This window comes from Vitis vinifera, chromosome 6 (genome assembly GCF_030704535.1).
Source record: "Vitis vinifera cultivar Pinot Noir 40024 chromosome 6, ASM3070453v1".
In the NCBI taxonomy this organism is placed as follows: Eukaryota; Viridiplantae; Streptophyta; class Magnoliopsida; order Vitales; family Vitaceae; genus Vitis; species Vitis vinifera.
Genome location: NC_081810.1, coordinates 971,295 through 991,403, shown reverse-complemented (window position 1 = coordinate 991,403; position 20,109 = coordinate 971,295). Strand labels below are relative to the sequence as shown.

Below are 20,109 nucleotides of genomic sequence, written 5' to 3'. Positions count from 1 at the left end.
ACCATTATAAATGGAATAATATTTATTACTAATTATGTTTAATAAATATTTTTTGCACAAAAGCAATCATTATTTTATTTTTTTGTTAAATTTTTTTAATGAAAAAGTAAAATATATTCTTTATTATCATTTTTAATATATACTTGGAAGATAAAGGATAGCCAATTTGAGATAGTTTCTTATTTTATACTTTAATAAGATAATATTGGTACTGTAAAAGTTTTATTAAACATAAAACAATTTATTCTATAAATTGGTATAAACTTCAATTTATTGTATAAGTCAATATAAAAACTCTTGTTGAACTTAAAAAATTGCTTTTGAGAATAAGAATATGAATAAGAAATTCATCTTTATTGGAAATCAAATTTTACTCTCCCTTTGAAATTTGATTATTTTTTTTTATTTGGTATTACAAAATTTCTTTATTTCCATTATATTTTTATTATTACTTTCAAGTGTCAAATTTAGCTTAAAAGTGTAACCCCTATGTAAAAGATATTTTCTGTTTTAATTAAAAAATAAGTGAAATGAGTTTTAAGTAACATATAAAAATAATTTATTAACTTTTAATCTATTTTTTATTTAATTTTTTTTCTTTCAATTTTTTCTCATTTGTGATTTAATAACTTAATTTAAATTATTAAATAAATTAAGTATGATAAAATAACTTAATATCATAACTTAAACTTAAAATTGACTTTAATTATTAAATTTAAAATAGTTAATTTATTTTTAATCTCAAATTTTTTTGTCTTATTTATCCACATATAATAATAGTATATTTTACAATTATAATTCCGTTTCCATGACTTATATTTTATAGTAAATATTTTGTAATTATCTTATGTATTTAATAAATGTTTAACAAATAAATTTATTACTTGAGATTAATAAAAATAATAAATGATAATTAAGATCAATGAGGATAAATATTAATTAAATTGAAGAGTTAATATGTTAATTTAATGATTTGGAATAAATTTTAAATTAATTTTACTAAAAATACAAATTTTATGTGGAATAAATTCTAAGGATTATTTGACTAATTATAGTGTTTTTTTAGTGTTTTTTTATGCATTAATAACTTCGTAAATTTTGTAATAGAATTATCATAAATTTATAAAAGATATTTTCTGCGTTTTCTTTAGATGACATTAGACATGCAGTGAAAGTAAAATAATATGATAAATAAAATTGATATGCCCACGTCAATTATCTACATCACCCAAGAAAAATTTGATGGAAATTCACACATTATTAAACACCAAAAGTTTTTTAAAAATCTCAACTAAGTGAAACCAACTTAATAACTTAAAATACCTTAATAATTTAATTTAAGTCATTAAGTAAATTAAGTATGATAAAATAATTTAATGATATGACTTAAAATAAAAAACAACTTTAAGTAATAAAAAAAAACAATTAACTTATTCTTAAATTTACATATTCATTTTATTTTTTTACTTTCATTTATCATAGTTACTTCAATGATATCTTTTGCTATTTCACAACTTTCATTATTACTTGACCTATTTTACCTTAATTATAATTTATTATGATAAATATATTAATTTGATAATTTAAAATAAATTTTAAGTTAATTTATCGAATAACCTCAATACTTACAATAAGAATCAAGTAATAAATTTTAAGTCAACAACTTAAGTATAATTTAATTTAAAGTCAACTTAAGTTATTAAATAATAAGTATTAAGTTTTACCAATAAACCAACTTAATAATTTAAAGTGACTTAATAACTTAATTTAAGTTATTAAATATATTTGGTAAAATAACTTAATAGTAAAAGTAAAAAATAACTTTAAGTAATAAGTAAAAATAATTAACTTAGTTTTAAGTCCGTATTTTCATTTTACATTTTTTTGCTCTTATTTATACTAATTGCTTCCATAATTTTTTTTGTTACTCTATGGTCTCTATTGTTATTTAACCTTTTTTGTCTTACATATATATATATATATATATATATATATATATATATATATATATATATATATATATATATATATGTCAATTGGATGATTTAAAATAAAATTTATCAAACAACCTTAATACTTAAAATAAAAATTAAGTAATAAGTTTTAATTCAATGATTTAATTTAAAGTCAACTTAAATTATTACCAAATACTTCATAAATAAAGGATGAAAAGTTGAGCAGGGGATGTTAGAATCCAAGGGAGACTCACATTAATCATCATAAAATAAAAATAAAATAAAGTTAAAATTTAAAAAACCTATTTTTTTTTTCTCAAAATGAAATTTCTTAATTAAAATTTATGACTCCTTTGTCTATTTTTTTCCCCATTTTTTATTTATTTATTAAATCATTATTTTAATTTGAACTCTCATTTACATATTATTAGTAAGAATTAATTCACTTCCTGGCCATGACGTCTCAGGCGGGAGTGGTTTGACCTGAGATTCAGGTTTGATGGAATTGATTTTAGGTGGAAGGGTTTACGAAGATTTGTGTGGCCGTGCATGGCCATGCATAGGTGGGGAATTTCATGATTTGTTGCAGGCAAGCTGGCAGTACACATCCTTTTGGTCTGGTGAATAAGGAGATTGCATCCTTGGACATCGACATCATTTGCCACAACCCTTCTGCCTGGTAATGTTCCTGGTTTGATTGATTGGTGTACAAATCTCAAACAACTGGGATGTATTTGAACATGACGCTGCACACATATCAAGTACAAAATAAATTGGAGATTCATCCAAGAAGAGGGGAGGGATCATGCTGACAGCTTTCTGCCTTGTGATGTTCCTGATTTCATTTTGCTTGTTTTAAAAACTCATAAAACCTCTCAAGGGTTTGGGTCTTTCTCAGCTGCATACATGAGTAACTTGATTGCCAAACAGAACTCTTAGGATACCAAGGCAATGGTCTGATAACCTCCATTTCACTTCAATCAATGGCCTCAGTTTGGGTCGTGCCTGATATGCTTCCATGCATTTTCTCTGTTCTCTCTGAGGTGCTTGCTCTGTGTGTGTGTTCTGTTCCATCATTTTGCCATTGTTACCTTGGAACCTGTCAGGTGCTTTGAGAGCGCTCCATCTTCGCTCTTATCAAGTTTCAGACTCTCCTTGGTTGTGGAAACGAACCACTTCCTCTCAATCTCCTTCAACTGACCCACTGCACACTTGTCAAAGGCATTGTCTATAGACAGAAACTCATCACCCTTCCTCTGTCTGGTGAGCAAAACCCGATGCAGAGAGACTCATTCTTCAGGATCAAAACACCCTTCACCACACCAAAAAAACTTCAATAACCTTCAACACCCACAAACGGAGATTTTCTGGCAGCAATACCCACAACCCATTTTGAGCATTCTCACAACCCAAAGAGCCGCTACAACCCTTTTCACCCTCAAGCCAATATTTTATGTCTGCGGTGTCCGGCTTCCTCAGTTAGGGAGGTGCAAACTGATATGTAACAAAGCAAGATACCAAGAACAGGGGAATGGCGAAACAAAACAGAGCACAAACTAACAAAGCAAAATAAAGCAACCCAAGCCATGCTTTGTGTTTTGATCAACAGGTTTAGCTATAGGTGAGTGAACTAGAGTGCACCTCATAGAAATGAAAACAAAACAAGACTCCTACATGATGCATGGTGAAGCTAAAACAGAGCTGTGTTGCTCTCAAAGCAACCCAAAGAAGTGAAGGAGATAACAACAATAAACCCATAGCTCAAACATGAACCATGAAACTGAACATATAATCAAGCAATCCACTGATACTATTGAGAAAAGGGAATGAGACTATATACCGATAAAGAAAAACCAAAGATCCATGGTAGTCATACCTTTCCTTTCTTCTCCCTCTATGGCTTTTCTCTGTAATTTCTCCTGAGCTCCTCTCTCTAGTCTCTCTCAAGCTACAGAATACCCTCAAAAAATCTCACACCCCCTCCCCGTTTTCCTCTGTAAAGCTTCCTCTTCCTCCTCTGTCTGAAAAATCAGCAACAAAATCACCTCCCTCTCTAACGGTCTGCAGGTTTCCCAGAATATCCCTTGAAAAGTGTCTATTCCCCATTACATCCTCTACCAATTGATTCTCCATCAGCCAATCAGGAGGCAACACGTGCCACAGCCCAAATAAGCTTTAGAAAATGCAGGCCAATGAACAACACTACTCCGCAGTCCGCGAAAAAACAGTTGAACGTCAAATCAGTGGCAATGCATTATTTTTGTCATTGCAAACTTATAGCGGTCTAATCCCTCCTGGAGCATCGCCCTATCTCTCGCCCTACGTACTGAGTGGCGGCGCCATCTCTCCTGCGGTGTTATCCCTCCTGGAGCATCGCCCTATCTCTCGCCCTACGTACTGAGCTTATACTGTGCTCTCCTACTGTTATCCTCGCTGTGAGCTGTTGCCTTCGCCTTTTCTGTCTGAAATACTGTTATCCTCCTCATCTGATATGACGGACAGGTGAGTACAGTCTAATCTCTATTGTCTATTGTTCTATTGTGTTTTCTTTTCATGTGATAAATCGTTGTCATCACAGTTTCTTGGATCTGCTCAAATTTATGGTGACACTTGTTGCTGCCAAGTATGATTGGAAGAATGATTCTCCATTCACGCGAGAGCATATAGCGATGCGAATCATGATCTTCGCGGTATTCGTATATTATATGACAGTTACCATTCAGGAAAGGTTCAACATTGAAATCAATGCTCATCTCGCTAGTTTGGACAACATTAAGTTCTTGAGTGGAGCCCTTGCTGTAACTTCAATGTTTTTGATCCTGACTCCACGAGTAGGCTGGCTGTTCCTTTTTGTCTGGGTGATCTTCTTAGTAAAGGTGGCGTTGGACCTGCATAGACCATTTTATGACTTTGGCATGCTCATGGATCGGGAAGAAACCTATTTAAACCATTAAGAGACCCATCTACAGAATATGTAGAATAAATTTGATGGGTTATTTTGGTTTTTTTTTCCTTTTTTCTTATGTATGGTAGCATTTTTACTTTAAAAATTCCATGTATATGTAATAGAATTATCATGAATTTATAAAAGATATTCATGGGGTTGGCCGGTCTGCAATTAAGTGAATCTAATATGATAAAATGATATGAAATACCCTCTTCACCCCCAACATCGATTCAAAAAATTTAATAAAAAGTGATACTTTGTTGCTTGTCCAATAGTCGTATCAGGCTTATGGGCCAATCCAGAGAAGCAATTATTAATTATTAAATATAATACTGTAATCGGTGCAATTCACCATATGAGACCAATAATCCATGGTTGATCTCAATTCGTGTCCCTCTTCTCTATCTACTTTAAGGTCATGTTTAGTACATGAGAATGAGGAAGGAGGAACGAAAATGAATATTTTCTTTCTATTTTTATTTTTCTTTGAATAAAAATAAATTTGATGATTTTAATTCTTACGTTTGGAAGTGCTTAGAATTGTAAAGTTGAAATAATTAAATGTTTTCATTTCAATATTAAAATAATTATTTTTATTTTTAAAATAGTTCTCACACTGTATGTAATTTTAAGTAATTTTTTATTTTCATTTAAAAAAGTCTTTGGGAGTTTTTTTTTTCTTTGCTAAATAATAAAAATATGATTTATCCAAATAAATTGAAACCATTTATTAAGGTTTCATCCAAAATTATCACAGAATTTTTTTTTCCTATCCCATCAAAATTTATTTCCAAAATTATGATATTTTCATCCAAGTAGTATAACTGTACAACATAAACAGGTATACACAGCTCTCTTCAAAATCAAGCTAAGATTTCTCAAAAACTTGGTAAAATATCTCAGAATTTCTCCCGTGCATCATCACCATTTATTTCATGTAGTTTGGGAGATACCAGTATGCCAGCAATTTTCACCATCAGATCAAAGATTAAAAGCCCAAAAACCTGGTTCCTGAAAGGCCAGGGTGGGTGGCTGACTGAGCTCTAGAGTATGCTAATGGCAGCGTGAGAAGCTTCTTTGTCCTCCCAACGTATGCCCGCTTTGTCAAGTTGTCATAATCGTTCTCTTCAATGGCATCCAAGATCTTGCGATATAGTAGTAATGATGACCATACCTGCAAATTTTTTCAAGCATAAATCAGTTCATAATGTGTCATTTGAAATGATCTTGTTAGGAATTTGGTAGTGTAAGTAGGGTTGGTTTTATGAGTTTATGAAGAATTGGAGAAATGGGGAAGTGCATACCGGCCAACGACTAGCCTTGTCTAGCTGAGAAGCTCCCTCCTCCGCCTGGTTGAAGTAGAATCTTGCTCTTGTTATCTGCTGTTTCATGAACTCCCTCCATCCATCATTGACTTTTCTCGAGAAAATGTCCCTGTCACATAGCCCAAACTGTGCAAGCTCGTCTTGGGGGAGATATACCCTCCCTCTCAGGGAACTGAAAGAGGGAAGGAAAAGAAACTTCTGTTGTTAAAGAGATGGAATGAGGGAATTGTGAGCTAGTAAAGAATACATTGAAAGAGATGATGCTTACTCTTCTCCAACATCTCTGAGAATGTTTGTTAGTTGATTTCCTATGCCTAAGTAGAGTGCTGAATTATAGATGGATTGAGCAGAAACCGGAGACTCTGGTGCAATTCCCATTACTGGGACACTCATTAGGCCGACGGTTCCAGCCACATAGTAGCAGTAAAGGTAGAGCTCTTGAAAATTTTCATAGCGAAAATTTTTGGTATCCATTCTCATGCCCTCTATCATGTCCCTGAAGGGCTGTGTTCAAGAAGAATGAAATTGTGTTAGAAGGGGACAGCTTGCACTCAATTCTCTCAGAAACAATCTTCATAGATGTAATGGGAAAATTGGTATGTTATTAAAGCAATGGCTTAATGCAAATCAGGTTCATCTAGAAAACTTCTTTAGTACCTTAATATCTAGGGGGAACTTGTAAATGGTATCAGTTAGTGCAGCATCAAGCATGTCATAGGGGCGTCCATTGAAGATGTCGTGCAGCCTCTCTTCCCATCTATCAAGAACTGCAGAGCTCATGTAGGCAGCATTGGGGCCATCCACAAGTTCATCAGTCCTCCTGCACCAAACTGCAGAAAACATTTCACTTACAAGAGAAGAGCCTGTATATTCTTAGGAATCAGACCTTAAGGACACAAGACTTGTATCATTCAAGAGGAAAAACCAAGAGAACATAGAGAATGTGTAGGCATCGTTAATTTACATGAATAGGGCTCACAGGTAAGTCTATCAAAGGTAAAAACATCCTGAAAGTTCATAAACTTGAGCCATGATCCTAGAAACTTATAACTTGTTCATGCTCAGTTTGTCATAGAAGTATGCCCAGAAGTATTAAGTTTCCATTGATTTTCTTCTAAATGATTCTCAATCTTATTCATTAACCTTCAGTTCAAGCAGTGATTCCTCACCGTATATAGCCCATATAGCTTTCTGTCGCTCCTCTGTCATTAACAGAGTTCCTGCACCATGACAACAAATCAAACATCATTTTCAAGCCGAGGCAGATATGAGAGACAGAAAAGAATCAGGGTTTTGAGGTCTGTATAGAAAACTGAGAAAGATTGGAAGCCACTGCAGATGAAGCAATAGGCAAATTTACTTTCTGGAAACACCAACCACATAGTAGATGAATCTGATACTGTAGGATTGAATCATCAATCATAAACCCATACAAGACTTGGTGAAAGTTTGGAAAAATAGATCAGGCATCATGGAAAGAAGAGAAGTGAAGTTGTACCTAGATAAAAGGTCTTGGCATATTCTGCACAAATGTTCCTGCACCTTTCATAAGCTTCTTCAAGAAACATAGGATGAAACTGTGGTTTTTGACACACATCAAACATGGATGACTTGTCAGTAGATTGCCTCTTGACAATTTCTCGTACATGTAGATCAGTATGAGGAATGCCTTGCTTTGATAATTCAGGGACATTGTGGGTACTCGTTCTTTTCTTGGGAGCAACAATAACTTCTGCTCTAGCTGCTCTCCTTGTAGATTTGCGGGACAGGAGTTTGCCATTGCTCCATGCAACACTAGGCTTAACTGCAAGCGAAAACGCTGAAGACATCTGGTAAATTTTAGCAGGCTCTAGAGAATGATCAAATGACTTTTATCAACCCAATCACTACTCTATGATAGGATCGAATGTTTCTAAATATCGGTACTACCTCCTTAAAATTATACATATATGATGAAGACATATACCCACTTTGGTATAGAGGTACAGTGGGTCTTGCAAAGATGCTGATTTGTCTGCTACATATCTATCCAAAAAAAGCATTGTTGGAAGTTGCAACTCTGTCTTCTTCTGCAGTCCAAACAAGCATCTTAGGAAACAATGATACCCTTCAGTTTATCTTTCATGGTGTCCTCAAGTGGCCTCTAAAATTAAGGTTTATTGTTTTTACCAAATGGAAGCAGACAACATACTGGAGAAAGGCCACAAAAAGTAAAAATAATAATAAAAAAAAAAAAAAAAAAAAAAAAAAAAACTTAAAAAGAAGGAAGAATCTTGATGTCATTGTCAATGAGGTGATCTCGAGTTAGTCAACAATTAAAACACTTTCAAGCTACGAAAGATGAAAGAGATTGGAATCTATTTACCTAATAAGGGAACAAGAAGGGGAACAGTCTGAAGTTTAACTACAAAATCTCCTTTTGGGATACAGATCATTCAATGGAAAGGAAAAAAGACACAAGAACAGATCTAGTCTTGCAGAGATGAAGTCTGAAACCATGTTGACACAAGGCCGTTAACAGCATAACAAGCAAGTTAGTAGCAAAAGAGATAGTAATCAAGATTCAAAATTATGAGCAAAATCTTCAATCAATACCCAAATTATTTGGTCAGAACTTCACCAATTCATCTGCATAGCATCATCATCAGTAGTCATTCTCATGAATAAGAACCGGTCAATCTAGTATGGTAAGCATGGAAATGAAAAACCTATTGCAATAGGAAGCTGGAGCTCCCACTCTTGATCATTGAATCAGTGGTATTTGAAATTCCCATTTTGTACCTTGAGCATGCTGCTATACAAACTAACTGCAGAATCCTATTATAAATGAACCTCTTCTTTCTTTTAATTTCAATACACTTCATCATATCAGCAAGGGTAGTAATTCAATTTAGCTGGTATATCAAGCATTTAAATAACAACTGTCGATAAATAATTCTACCTGTAAAGTTAATGCTAACATAGATGTGATGTAAGAGACGGATTACAGCCTTTACCAACACATTGTTATCTTTCAAGGTTATGAAAAGTACCTATAGATGTTATCTTCAATATATACAGCAGTGTGTTTCCTTTACAAAATATGTACCAACTCTCCTTCATATAACATGGGAAACAGAAGAAAATGTATCACTTGTTCTCCTTCAGGCCTATTGCCATGGGTTTAAATGCTGCCAACAACACTGCAACTTTACATACAAGAAATCCCATCATCCCGACCACGAGTTCTCTTGGTGTCAACGCCAGGGGAATGTCTCCTGAGCTGTATTTCACCGCTAAAATAACAAATGCAACTGCCAGTGCCACACTCGACAATGGACCCTTATATTGTCCAAAAATCCCTCCCCTGTTAATGGGATTTAATTCTGATGATGGTAATCCATCAACAGACCTTTGTAGTAACAGCAGATACAGCAAGCCTCCAACGCCACCAGTTAAGAACGCGAAACCAGCTTTTTCACCAGCTGATAGGGATGCAATTTGTGTACCAACAAAGATAAGCATGGTATCATATAGCAACAAGGAGAACTTCAAATCTGCATACTCCCTCATGCTTTCTTCATTTGATATCCCTTGACTTGCAAGTGAAGCTGATTGGGGGATGTTTCTACTTGACAAGGCAAAAGAATCAAGCCCAGAAAACTCTGTAACAAGGCGAGGTCTAAGTTCTACCATGGAAACATCACTTCCCTCTCCCAGCAAGATATCCTCAACATCAAAATCGTAGTGGAAACCAGAGTACTGACTTTCTTTTTCATCGGTGTCTTCCGTTGGACTTTCACAACTACAAATGATAGTCAAGCTCACACCACCCAATCTCCACTGACCTGAGCATAGAAATAAAAGAAAATTAAAAGAACTCGTTAGAATTCAAAGGCCAAACAGGTATCATATATGCATCCATTCCCATTAAATTTTCAGAAGCTAGCCATTTTATCAAACAAGTTATTTATAGGACCTGGTGTAGTGTTTATATCACATACAATTCTATTATTGTAGAATAGTAGGGAATCAAGGAGATTCTAAAAGACGCATTGAACAATTTTCTAAATGCATTTCAGCACCTCTCCTACTATTCCTCTGCTCAATGTTGCTCTCCATGGTACTGGGTTACAAATTCCGGTCTGATATGCATACATGGCATTGTAAGTGCTTCATTTAAGCAAAGACTAACCTGATTCAAGGCTGATCCAAATAGCACCTACTTTTCCCAGTTTAGGCCCTTCAAATGCGAACTCATCAACTGAACCTCTTTGGAAATGAAGTGTTTCAGAAACAATGCTGTCCTTCGATGTTGAAGGGTGATCTTTCATTGAACTTGCAGGAATCCTTTGCAATATTGAGTCACCATTTTCGTCTATTAAGCAAAGCAGTACTCCAGCATTTATGTCACCCAGGCCTGAGCCATAGATGCTACTTGTTTGTATCTTGACCTTGTATAAAGACTTAGATTCGTCTTTTCTGAAAAGTGAAGGAATTTTTTCCAGTGAGGCTCCAGTGTAGTCTTGAACTTCTGCGGTTGGCAAAAGACGCAAAGGTTTGGCATAGTCCTGAAAATCTGAAGAAAAAAAACTTGCAATCATACATAAAATGTGTCATAGCTGCAGATGCAAAATCAACAAAATGTTTGATAGCAGCTACCAGTGTAAATACAAGATAAACAACATACATACGATCCAACTGCTACTGTATTACAATAAACGATTGCCTACCATCATGTAGTGTACATCTATACCATTCTCTGTTGTATTAAGAAGATTGAGGCTTTTAAATCAACAAAATTGTTGTCAAGCAGCTATTCTAGATCCGAAAGCAATTTTAGAACCAAAAGATATAATAGGATCCATAAGCCACACATTTCATTACAAGCATATCCAAATCGTGCATACATCTCTCTCTCTTTCTCTCTCTCTACACACACACACAGAGAATATATTTATGAGTGTGTGGGTGCCTGCAATTTTCAGGTGCTCATTTACCATATTCACCTTTCTATAAAGGTCATCTATTTGATGCCTCCATCACTTGAAATGAGAATCCTAAAAATGTTGTTTTTGATACGTCCCTACCTCCTAGGTTGATTTTTGATACAAAATGGAACCTGATAAAACAATAGACTTTTGAAGGAGATGGTTTGATGAACATGTGCACAAATACAGAATAGGAATCATGGAAACCCTAGAATTAGTTGATCCTATGCCTCTTGCATTCTGCACATTTATGTAAACATGATGTCTTCTTGTTGACTTTTTTTTCCACTCAAAGTAACCAAAACCCTGTATTATTTGAAAATTGAAATAACTCCATAAATAGCACACTGTCCACTGGCCTATATATAGTTAGTGTTAGAGTGCATGATATACATTGTGAACCTAAATCCAATAAGTTCAAACTTTTAGGAAAATTGATAGTTCAATATGGTATTAGAGCTTCAATTGTTGGGAGGTCATGTGTTCAAACCTCACTACTGTATATTTATATCCCCAATTTATCAAGTAAGCCCAAAAGAGGCCTTATTAAGTAAGCTCAAAAGAGGTTGATTGTGGTTGTTTACCTATGGATATGTGTGTCTCTCCATGTGCGGGTATGAGTGAGGGAGGGTGTTAGAGTGCACGATATAATACATTGTGAGCCGAAATCCTACAAGCTTAAGCTTTTAGGAAAATTGGTAGTTCAACAGTTAGAAACTAAAAATTATTGTGTATATGATTTCGAATGCTCAGTTTGGAGCATGCATTGCCAGAAATTACTTGTTTGACAACCCCTACCATTACTAATTACAGCAAGTTGCAGTACTTTGGGGATTGTTTAATCTTTATACAAAATGAAGAATAACTTTGTCCACAACCTATTATGACCAGTGATTCCAAGATTACAGGAGGAAAGTAATTTCCATTGAAAGTGGCAAAAGAGCACGAGTGAAGACCAAAAAAGTGAGGATTGAAGTGCTGAGAAAAAAACATAACTTCCAATGATTTAGCACAAATATTAACAGAAAGCCAGCTGAAATTGAGGTCAATACCGTAAGATTAGAGCCTATCAAATTCCAAAAGAATCAGACCCTATTTCCTCAATTTTCTCATACAAACTCAAATTATCGTTGAAGTTTTAAACAAAACCCCATTTGGAATTAACTACCAATTTGGACTAGAAAGGGTTAACATCATACGTATCAAGCAACCCAACCTAAACCATATATTAGTTTACTAAAATTTCCTTAGCTTTCTGTTTGGCTGCTGAGAATCCTGAAGAAAAAAAAGAAAAAAAAAAAGGGAGAGCCAAAACCCAATCAAAGTTATGTCCAACGTCTGCATAAGTCAAGCATCAGAAAACGAAAGACATCAAATTTCACGTTTTTGTTCTACTTTCCACATTTTTCTCAGCAACCAATCAGAAACCCACTTCAAACATGGAATAAAGCTCACAGCTACCTTGAAAATAAGATTGTTTTGAGGAGACAACGAAGCGAAAATGGCGAATTTGGAGGTGGAATCTTCTGATACGAAAAGGGTTTACTGGGCGTCGGATTGGGAAGGTGTTGTGAGTTGCAGAAATCAAATTTCTCACGGAAAGTGATTCCATTTCTGAGATTCTCAGGATGGGAGACAGCCCGCTGAGGAGCAGAAAAAATTGCATAAGGGCTTGGAACGACACCGTTTTGAACCAACAAAGAAGATATTTTAAGAGTGGAAGTATTTGGGATGAAACTATTTTTGAATTGTAACAACATTTATTTATTCATATATTTGGATATTTTAAATAAAACTAAAAAATAATATCGAATAAAATATTTTGATTCCTTTAGTATAAAAAATGATATATAATATTAATATCTTAAAAGTATCATTTTATAAATATTATTTTTTTAATCTTATTATTTAGTAAAATGAAAATTTTTAGACTATATGTTTTCTAAAATAAAAAAAAAATATTTTAAATTATGTATAAAAGCATAATTGTCAAATTTTTTCATTCATATTCTAATTGTTACCTAATATTGAAATGAAAGTAAATCATCATTCTAATTTTACATTTTTAGTCCATCCAAACAAAGAATTGAAAGTTCATTTAGATCATATTTTTATGAAGAATATTGATACTAAATTAATTGTTTCATCAATATAAATATAGAAAAAATAAGAATTTTCTATTTAATTTAATTTCTTAATATTATGGTCTATAAAAATATGGAAGAATAAGAATTCCTCATTTGATTTAATTTTCTAGCATTATCATTAATACAAATAAAAAAAATTACAAATAGAATCCCAAAAACCAAAAAAAGAAAAGAAAAAGAAAGGAGAATAATTACAATAATATATTAATTAAAAACCCGAAAAAATAAAACACATATAATAACAAAAATTAAGTGATTTAAACGTAAAAAAATCAAATCAAAACGTTCTCAAGTACTAAATATGACCTTAATCCTATATGAGTTTATATTGTTTAAATGTGGTGATTAATTATGGTTAAGTTTGGAGCTATTACGATAATGAAATTTGAAGCAAATAAGGTGATTATGGTTAAATACTCAATGTGCACTCTTTTTTTTTTTTTTTTTCATTTTTTTTATAACAAAATAAAAATCTCTAAAACTTCCAATTTTAGTATATTGTTATTATTTCTTTAATTTCTATCTTTTTTTTTCCCTTAAATGTTAAGTCATAAAATAATAAAATCTTATATTATTTATTAGCCCAAGGGTTCTCCTAATCATGTTTTGATGATAACAAATCATGGTTAAGTTACTAACTAGTTTGAATTATAAATAATTTCAGGTGTTAGTTTGGCAATTCATTAAAGAACCTAAAGAATGCAAGATCAAAATTTTTGAAAGATTTTTAATCATAGGAAATATATGTAAGATGAATCCATGAGGGCGCTTATGCTTTAAAGTTACATTTCCATTAAAATCCAAGATATATCAAATGAACCTTAGGCAAAACGTTTCAAAATTGACATATAATTTTACCTAAAGATCTTGCCTAAGTGCTAGAAGCAAAAAGACCAGAAAAAGATAAGTTTTCGGGTCAAAAATGATGAATCGCTCAAGGTATTGGCCAAAACGGCTCAACCGGCTAGGGTACCAATCGACCGATTACTCCTTCTCGGTCGAAGTCCAGTCAAGAGGTGCAAAAAACACTCTCTTCTAGTACATTTTCTTTCTCGATCGAGGAATTTGCTTTCCCAGTTGAGGGTAACGGTCACCTGCCAAGTATTAAATGCTCAAATGGCTAGTGAACCGGTCGACCCCCAACTCAACCTGTCGAGGCTGCTTTTTGGTTTTTAGGCTCCCGAAGTTAGAAACCTATAAATAGAGAGTTTTACTTCATTTATGAGCAAGAGAACACCTGCATTTATTTGTTTACTTACTTGTTCTTACCTTAAAAGCTCTCATTATTTTCTTAGTGCATTAAATCTCTATTTGCATATTCTTTAGTGCACCTTTATGATTCATCATAGCCTTGAGTTGTATTCCATTGTTGAGCTAGGTTGAGAGACTTAAATTTTTTTTTTTTTTTGAGTGATAAAACCTTCAAGTGAGTTGAGACTTGAAGAGATTGTGTAAGAGTCAATTGGATCCGAAATTCAAGTGTAAAGGTGATTAAAAACTTGGTTGAAGTTTCAAGTTAGTGGAACCCTCACTCAGTTAGGAGCTTGAAGAGAGTGGATGTAAGTAAAGAAGTGTCGAACCATTATAAAACCTGAGTTTGATTTCTCTAACCTTATCTCTTTTTATTTGCTTCTCTTGTGTTTAAATTTGTTGTGTAATTTTTTTTTAAAAATCTCAATTCACCCCTTCTCTTGAGTGTTTTCTCTTTTAAGATTAGCCTTTAGTTTCTCATTATTAATTGATTCAATCAAATACAATAAGAAAGCTTTTCCTCCAACCAAAGAAAAAGAAATTGGGAAGGCAAAAGAAAAGGAATTTAGTAAAATTAGTCCATAGATTTATACATGTGGAATATTTATCATCTTGGTTTTCATTCCTCATTTGTGATTGATGGTTTTTCCCTTATGAGACATAAATCCCCCATTCTTTTCCTTTTGGGAAACTCTCTTGAAATTGTTATGCTTATGGCCAAATCCCTTGTAGTATACGATGGTTTTTCCTTTATCAAGCCTAGGTCTCCCATTCTTTTCTTTTTGATGAGCTTTCTTGAAGTTGTTGCACTTAACGCCAAATCCTTTGCACAAAACCTTTCCCATTCTTTCCTTTTTGGGAAACTCTTATAAAGTTATTATGCTTAAGACCAAATCCCTTGCACTTGATGGTTTTTCCTTTATCAAGCATAGGTCCCCCATTCCTTCCTTTTTGGAAAGTTCTCTTGAAATTGTTGCACTTAAGGCCAAATCTCTTGTACAAATCTTCCCTCATTCTTTCCTTTTTGGGAAGCTTCTAGAAGTTATCGTGCTTAAAGTCAATAAGTTCATGAGAGCCACTTGCTTTAATGACTTCTTATTGTGTGATATATTCAACATTATACGTTCCCATGAGTCAACTTAGACTTGTTGCTCACCAACATTGGTGGAAGCCAACGCATGCCGAGGAGGGGCATATGCTTGCTCCTCACTCTCCCATTTCTCATCAATGAAGTTAGTTCCAATTATTTTTAGTTGATATAGTTTTAAGATATTTCTTCATTAATTGATTTGATAGTATCTTGTAGGAATCAAATTTAAGATTGAGGGAAAGCCCCATTGAACTTTTCTTTAGTAGTTTGATACTCCTCAGATTGTTTGATTCAGTCATTATGCCTTGCACCAATTTTGGTAGACTTCAAGATTAAGAACAAGTAGTTCTTAATCATCTCTTGTTCACATAAATTTATCATTAATGTTATTAAATTTTGCACAAAAAATTCAATAGGAATTATTTCATATTTTTCCCACAATTTTTTTTTTTTATTTATAATTTTCATACTTGAATCATAATCATAATTTATTCAACAACTCAAAATACTCATAGATTTTTCCTTAAATATTTGGACAATTTTACATGGATTCTTTTTCTAGAAATGGTCAATATTTAATTTCAACGAATTAAAAAAATCATTTAAAAAATTAAAATAATGCCCATAATATTTTGGAAAAATTCTCAACACTTGTTAAGGGCCGCCTGGGAAATGACATGTATCAGACGTGCAAAAAAAATTGTGGCCAGTGGACCCCACACATACCATGCCATAAAAGGCTTTTAGAAGCATTTTTTATCCAAAAATTCTAGAAAAATTCCAGAAAAAAAATTGAATTTTATGAAATTTTAAATTACTTGACTTATCGTAAAACCTTATCTTTTCAAAATTTGTCCAAAAATATTCATACGAGAGGAGAGGGAGTCTATGAACAAATAAGAAAAAAAAGAGATAAAATAAATAAATAAAAGACTATCTAGCAAGTTATCCTTTGTCAAATAAAGTTGGAAAACATTTTGTGGACCCCGTATTTCGGCTCATGCGTTTCCCACTCGATGGCGAGCTCGATTTTTATTTTCGAAAAAATGCTATTTATTGATTAAAAAAAATGACTTGGAGTCGCCACTTATTTTCATTTTATTTTTAAAAGGGTAAACAAAATAAAAAAGAAAACCCTAAGTGTAACTCCTGGTTTTGGAAAAGGTGATCTACGAAAAAACCGGATCGGGTTTGGGGGTTAAGTTACTCATCGGGAAGGTACGGTAAAGACCGTAGCACCCCTCTAAGCCCCTAAAGTTGGGTCTTTACTAATAAAATGAAGCTGATGTGGCAATTGATGAGTAAATCAATGAATATCCTAAATGATCATGCACATATGAGAATCGGAACATGTATAGTGAAGTATCAGAATGAGAGTGTATGCGTATCTGGGCCACGAGCCACAATGCGCTATCAAGGAATGAGATTAGTATACAATTAACGAATACAAATTATAGCTCATGCATATCGGAGTGCAAAATGAAGATCAAGTAAAATCAAGGATTGAAATATCGGTAAACACGGATATATCGGTACTTGGATTTTACGGATATATCGGAAATATCGGAGAAATATCGGTGGATATTTTTCATCAAATATCGGTGAGACAAAAATTATCCAAAATTGATGGGAATGCTTAAAAAAAGCCAAAGAATGATAAAATAAACAAGAATATGCATGTTAAAGTTATTTTATAAGTGTAATTGACATAAATATGGTCAAAGAAAAAAATATCGGTAAATAGTTTACGATACTTTGATTTTAAGAATAAAAAATATGAAATTTGGAATTGTACACTTAGAAAGTTAGAATTGAGTTAAGAAATATTTGATTTTATTAAATGAAAACAATTTACACATAAACATAATACATATGACATTGCAATGGTCCTTAATACCAAAATGAAGATCGATGTGGTTCCATCATATTGTTATTGTTAGATGAAGGGAGCCCATCTTGTTGAAGACAATATTCATACCAGGACATGGAGTTTCGATAGTATTGATTGTATGTACGAACATGCCATGCATAAATTTCTTGAGTCCTACCAATAACTTGTCCATGGATAGGAAATCCAGGGTTTTCCCATGTGCTCGTTTGAAATCCTTGTTGTTGCAGCTGATGTGGAAGGTAGTATGGCATTTGTGTGGAAGAAGGATAGTTATACCTTTCATACTCTTCATCAGTGGAACTTGAAAGATTTTGAGGAGGCTGACCATAACTCATTGCATAAGGGGCATAAATGTTGGCTTCGTTTGATGAATCACTGAATTGAGTCTCTACACTCATCGACTCAAAACTGGCCGACAATGAGTCCTCGTTGTATGGCATCATCCTTCGTTGTCTTCCTCTATATGGCTTTCCAATGGCTCCAACACCTGGACTGGCTCTTCTAGAGCCGTGGTCTTCATCTTGAGTACAATGTGTGAAATCATCTTCACAAGTAAATGCCAATGGTTGTCCACTTTGTTGTTGTTGTCTAACATCCCCTTCATCATTTCCAGGGTCGCTACCATCATTGGTCCCCTCTCCTCTTGAACCATCATAACCGGAAGCGGAAGTACCAGTAGCACTAGGTCTACTACTATGTTCAACACTCGTGGAGTCAAAAGAAGGTCGAGAAGTGACTGCCGGCTGAAAAATTCCTTGTTGAAATGAATCTCTCGTGTCTTGGCTGAAACTATCAGTATGAACTTCTTCGGATAACACTCGATCAACATCAACACCTGCTTCTCGGACATGTGCGGCAATTCGTGGGTCGGGATTTCCATCTTCATCATCTAAATGAAGAGGTCTAACCCATTGAAACAATTGGTTATCTTCTTCTTCACCAACCTCAGTTGCAATGTCAAGTAAATCGAGGTAATCTTTCTCTGCAACTTTGTCTTGTTCTGCTTCCATGTCACGTATCTTTAGTTTCATGTTATAATAACAGAAAACTAATTGTTGGAGCATTGGGTAAGCAAGCCGATTTCTTTGTTTTGTATGAATTAAGGCAAACGTGCTCCAATTTCTCTCACAAGCTGAAGATGATGCAGTTTGCGATAAAACCTTGATGGCCAACCTTCTTAATGTAGGAGCGTGATGTCCATACATGAACCACCATTCAGCTACAACCAAATAAATGATATCAATACTTATATTGGAAAGTTACAATAATATGCTAATGAAATGAATTATTATTTCACAAATAATACTCATCGGGAACCATTTCTGACCTCGAAGCAATCGCTGCTCGATCACCGAATCCTCTTTTTGCATCTCGGAATAGTATAATCTACATATTAAATAATTGAAAGTGAAAAAGTTGAGTAAATGAAATTCAATTATTTAATTTATATTATAACTCTAATAATTTACCTCATTTCCAAATTGACTAAGACCTTCTGATGTAGGATCTAATTTCGCAAAGACTTCATGAACAGCTTGAAGTAGATCAGGATCAGTACCAACTCCACGTTTATATTGAAATCTTGGATTAAGAAAGAATGCTACAATAGTAAAGTAGAAATGTAAAATTAGAATGTTATGAAAGAAACATATTAAATACCAATAAATTTCAAAGATGAATAATACTTACCTGCTGCATGAAGAGGATGTTTAAGAGTTCTATCCCAACGATCTGCAATTATTTCTAACACCCATTCTTTAGCATTAAGTCGAATGAGGTTCTCTTTCATAACTCGAATCAATTCGTACACAAATGGCATTGTAGGAACAACTTCTGAATCAACAATGCGAAGAACTGTGTATAGCGCCTCATATATTGACACTAACTTTCCCACTCTTTCCCAGTACGCATGGTCAAACATAAGTGATTCAACCTCTTTGCCGATTAATGTGCGACTTAAGTTGTGTTGTGCCCATTCATCACTGATAAACACTTTCTTCAAGTTTGCTTTCTTTTTCAAAAGACTGTCAAGGGCTATATAATTGGTTGCAAATCTTGTTGCTCCAGGACGAACTATGTCTCCACCACACACCTTCCGCATCTGTGCAAGCAACCAACTATGGTTATAAATGAAGTTGGTTATCTTTCGAGCCTTTGTAATCAGATCTGCAACACTCGTCCTTTTACCGATGTCTTCGAACATTAAGTCGATGCAATGTGCTGCACACGGAGTCCAATAAAGATTGTATTTCTTCATTAACAACTTCCCCGCCTTCACGAATGCCGACCCATTATCTGTAACTATTTGGACCACATTTTGTTTGCCAACTTCCTTGATCACATCCTTCAACAAACCATATATGTATTTGTTGTCCTTTATATTATTTGATGCATCAACGGATTTGAGGAAGATTGTGCTACCTTTTGAATATACCATGAAATTAATTATGCTTAATTTCGTGGGCCCAGTCCATCCGTCAGACATAATCGTGCATCCATAAGTCTTCCACTTTTCTCTTTGAATATTGACATA

The 20,109-nt window shown here is 33.8% G+C and overlaps 4 protein-coding genes across 5 annotated transcripts; 1 reads left to right on the top strand and 3 right to left on the bottom strand.

The window, feature by feature from the left end:
• The first annotated feature begins 4,311 nt into the window (after nt 1–4,311).
• Nucleotides 4,312–4,976, top strand: LOC109122809 (uncharacterized). The gene is made up of 2 exons (XM_019220640.2): nt 4,312–4,457; nt 4,534–4,976. The coding sequence occupies exons 1-2, from the start codon at nt 4,447–4,449 to the stop codon at nt 4,907–4,909; spliced, it is 387 nt and encodes a 128-aa protein (XP_019076185.1). The 5' UTR covers nt 4,312–4,446; the 3' UTR covers nt 4,910–4,976.
• A 687-nt stretch (nt 4,977–5,663) lies between these two features.
• On the bottom strand, nt 5,664–9,335 carry LOC100262162 (phytoene synthase 2, chloroplastic). Its single transcript, XM_010653059.3, has 7 exons — nt 9,260–9,335; nt 7,726–8,031; nt 7,397–7,447; nt 6,885–7,057; nt 6,496–6,731; nt 6,207–6,399; nt 5,664–6,076 (listed from the first exon to the last, which is right to left on the bottom strand). Exons 1-7 carry the CDS (start codon nt 9,327–9,329, stop codon nt 5,891–5,893), a joined length of 1,215 nt encoding a protein of 404 aa, XP_010651361.1. The 5' UTR covers nt 9,330–9,335; the 3' UTR covers nt 5,664–5,890.
• Nucleotides 9,160–12,898, bottom strand: LOC100257055 (uncharacterized). Its single transcript, XM_010653057.3, has 3 exons — nt 12,659–12,898; nt 10,402–10,785; nt 9,160–10,054 (listed from the first exon to the last, which is right to left on the bottom strand). The coding sequence occupies exons 1-3, from the start codon at nt 12,861–12,863 to the stop codon at nt 9,357–9,359; spliced, it is 1,287 nt and encodes a 428-aa protein (XP_010651359.1). The 5' UTR covers nt 12,864–12,898; the 3' UTR covers nt 9,160–9,356.
• Nucleotides 12,899–17,152: 4,254 nt separating this feature from the next.
• Nucleotides 17,153–19,408, bottom strand: LOC132253924 (uncharacterized). Of its 2 annotated transcripts, none has more exons than XM_059737324.1 (3): nt 19,266–19,408; nt 19,046–19,176; nt 17,153–18,962 (listed from the first exon to the last, which is right to left on the bottom strand). In XM_059737324.1, the coding sequence occupies exon 3, from the start codon at nt 18,779–18,781 to the stop codon at nt 17,576–17,578; it is 1,206 nt and encodes a 401-aa protein (XP_059593307.1). In that variant the 5' UTR covers nt 18,782–18,962; nt 19,046–19,176; nt 19,266–19,408; the 3' UTR covers nt 17,153–17,575. Both variants share the same exon structure in this region, with proteins under 2 accessions (XP_059593307.1, XP_059593308.1).
• Nucleotides 19,409–20,109: the final 701 nt, after the last annotated feature.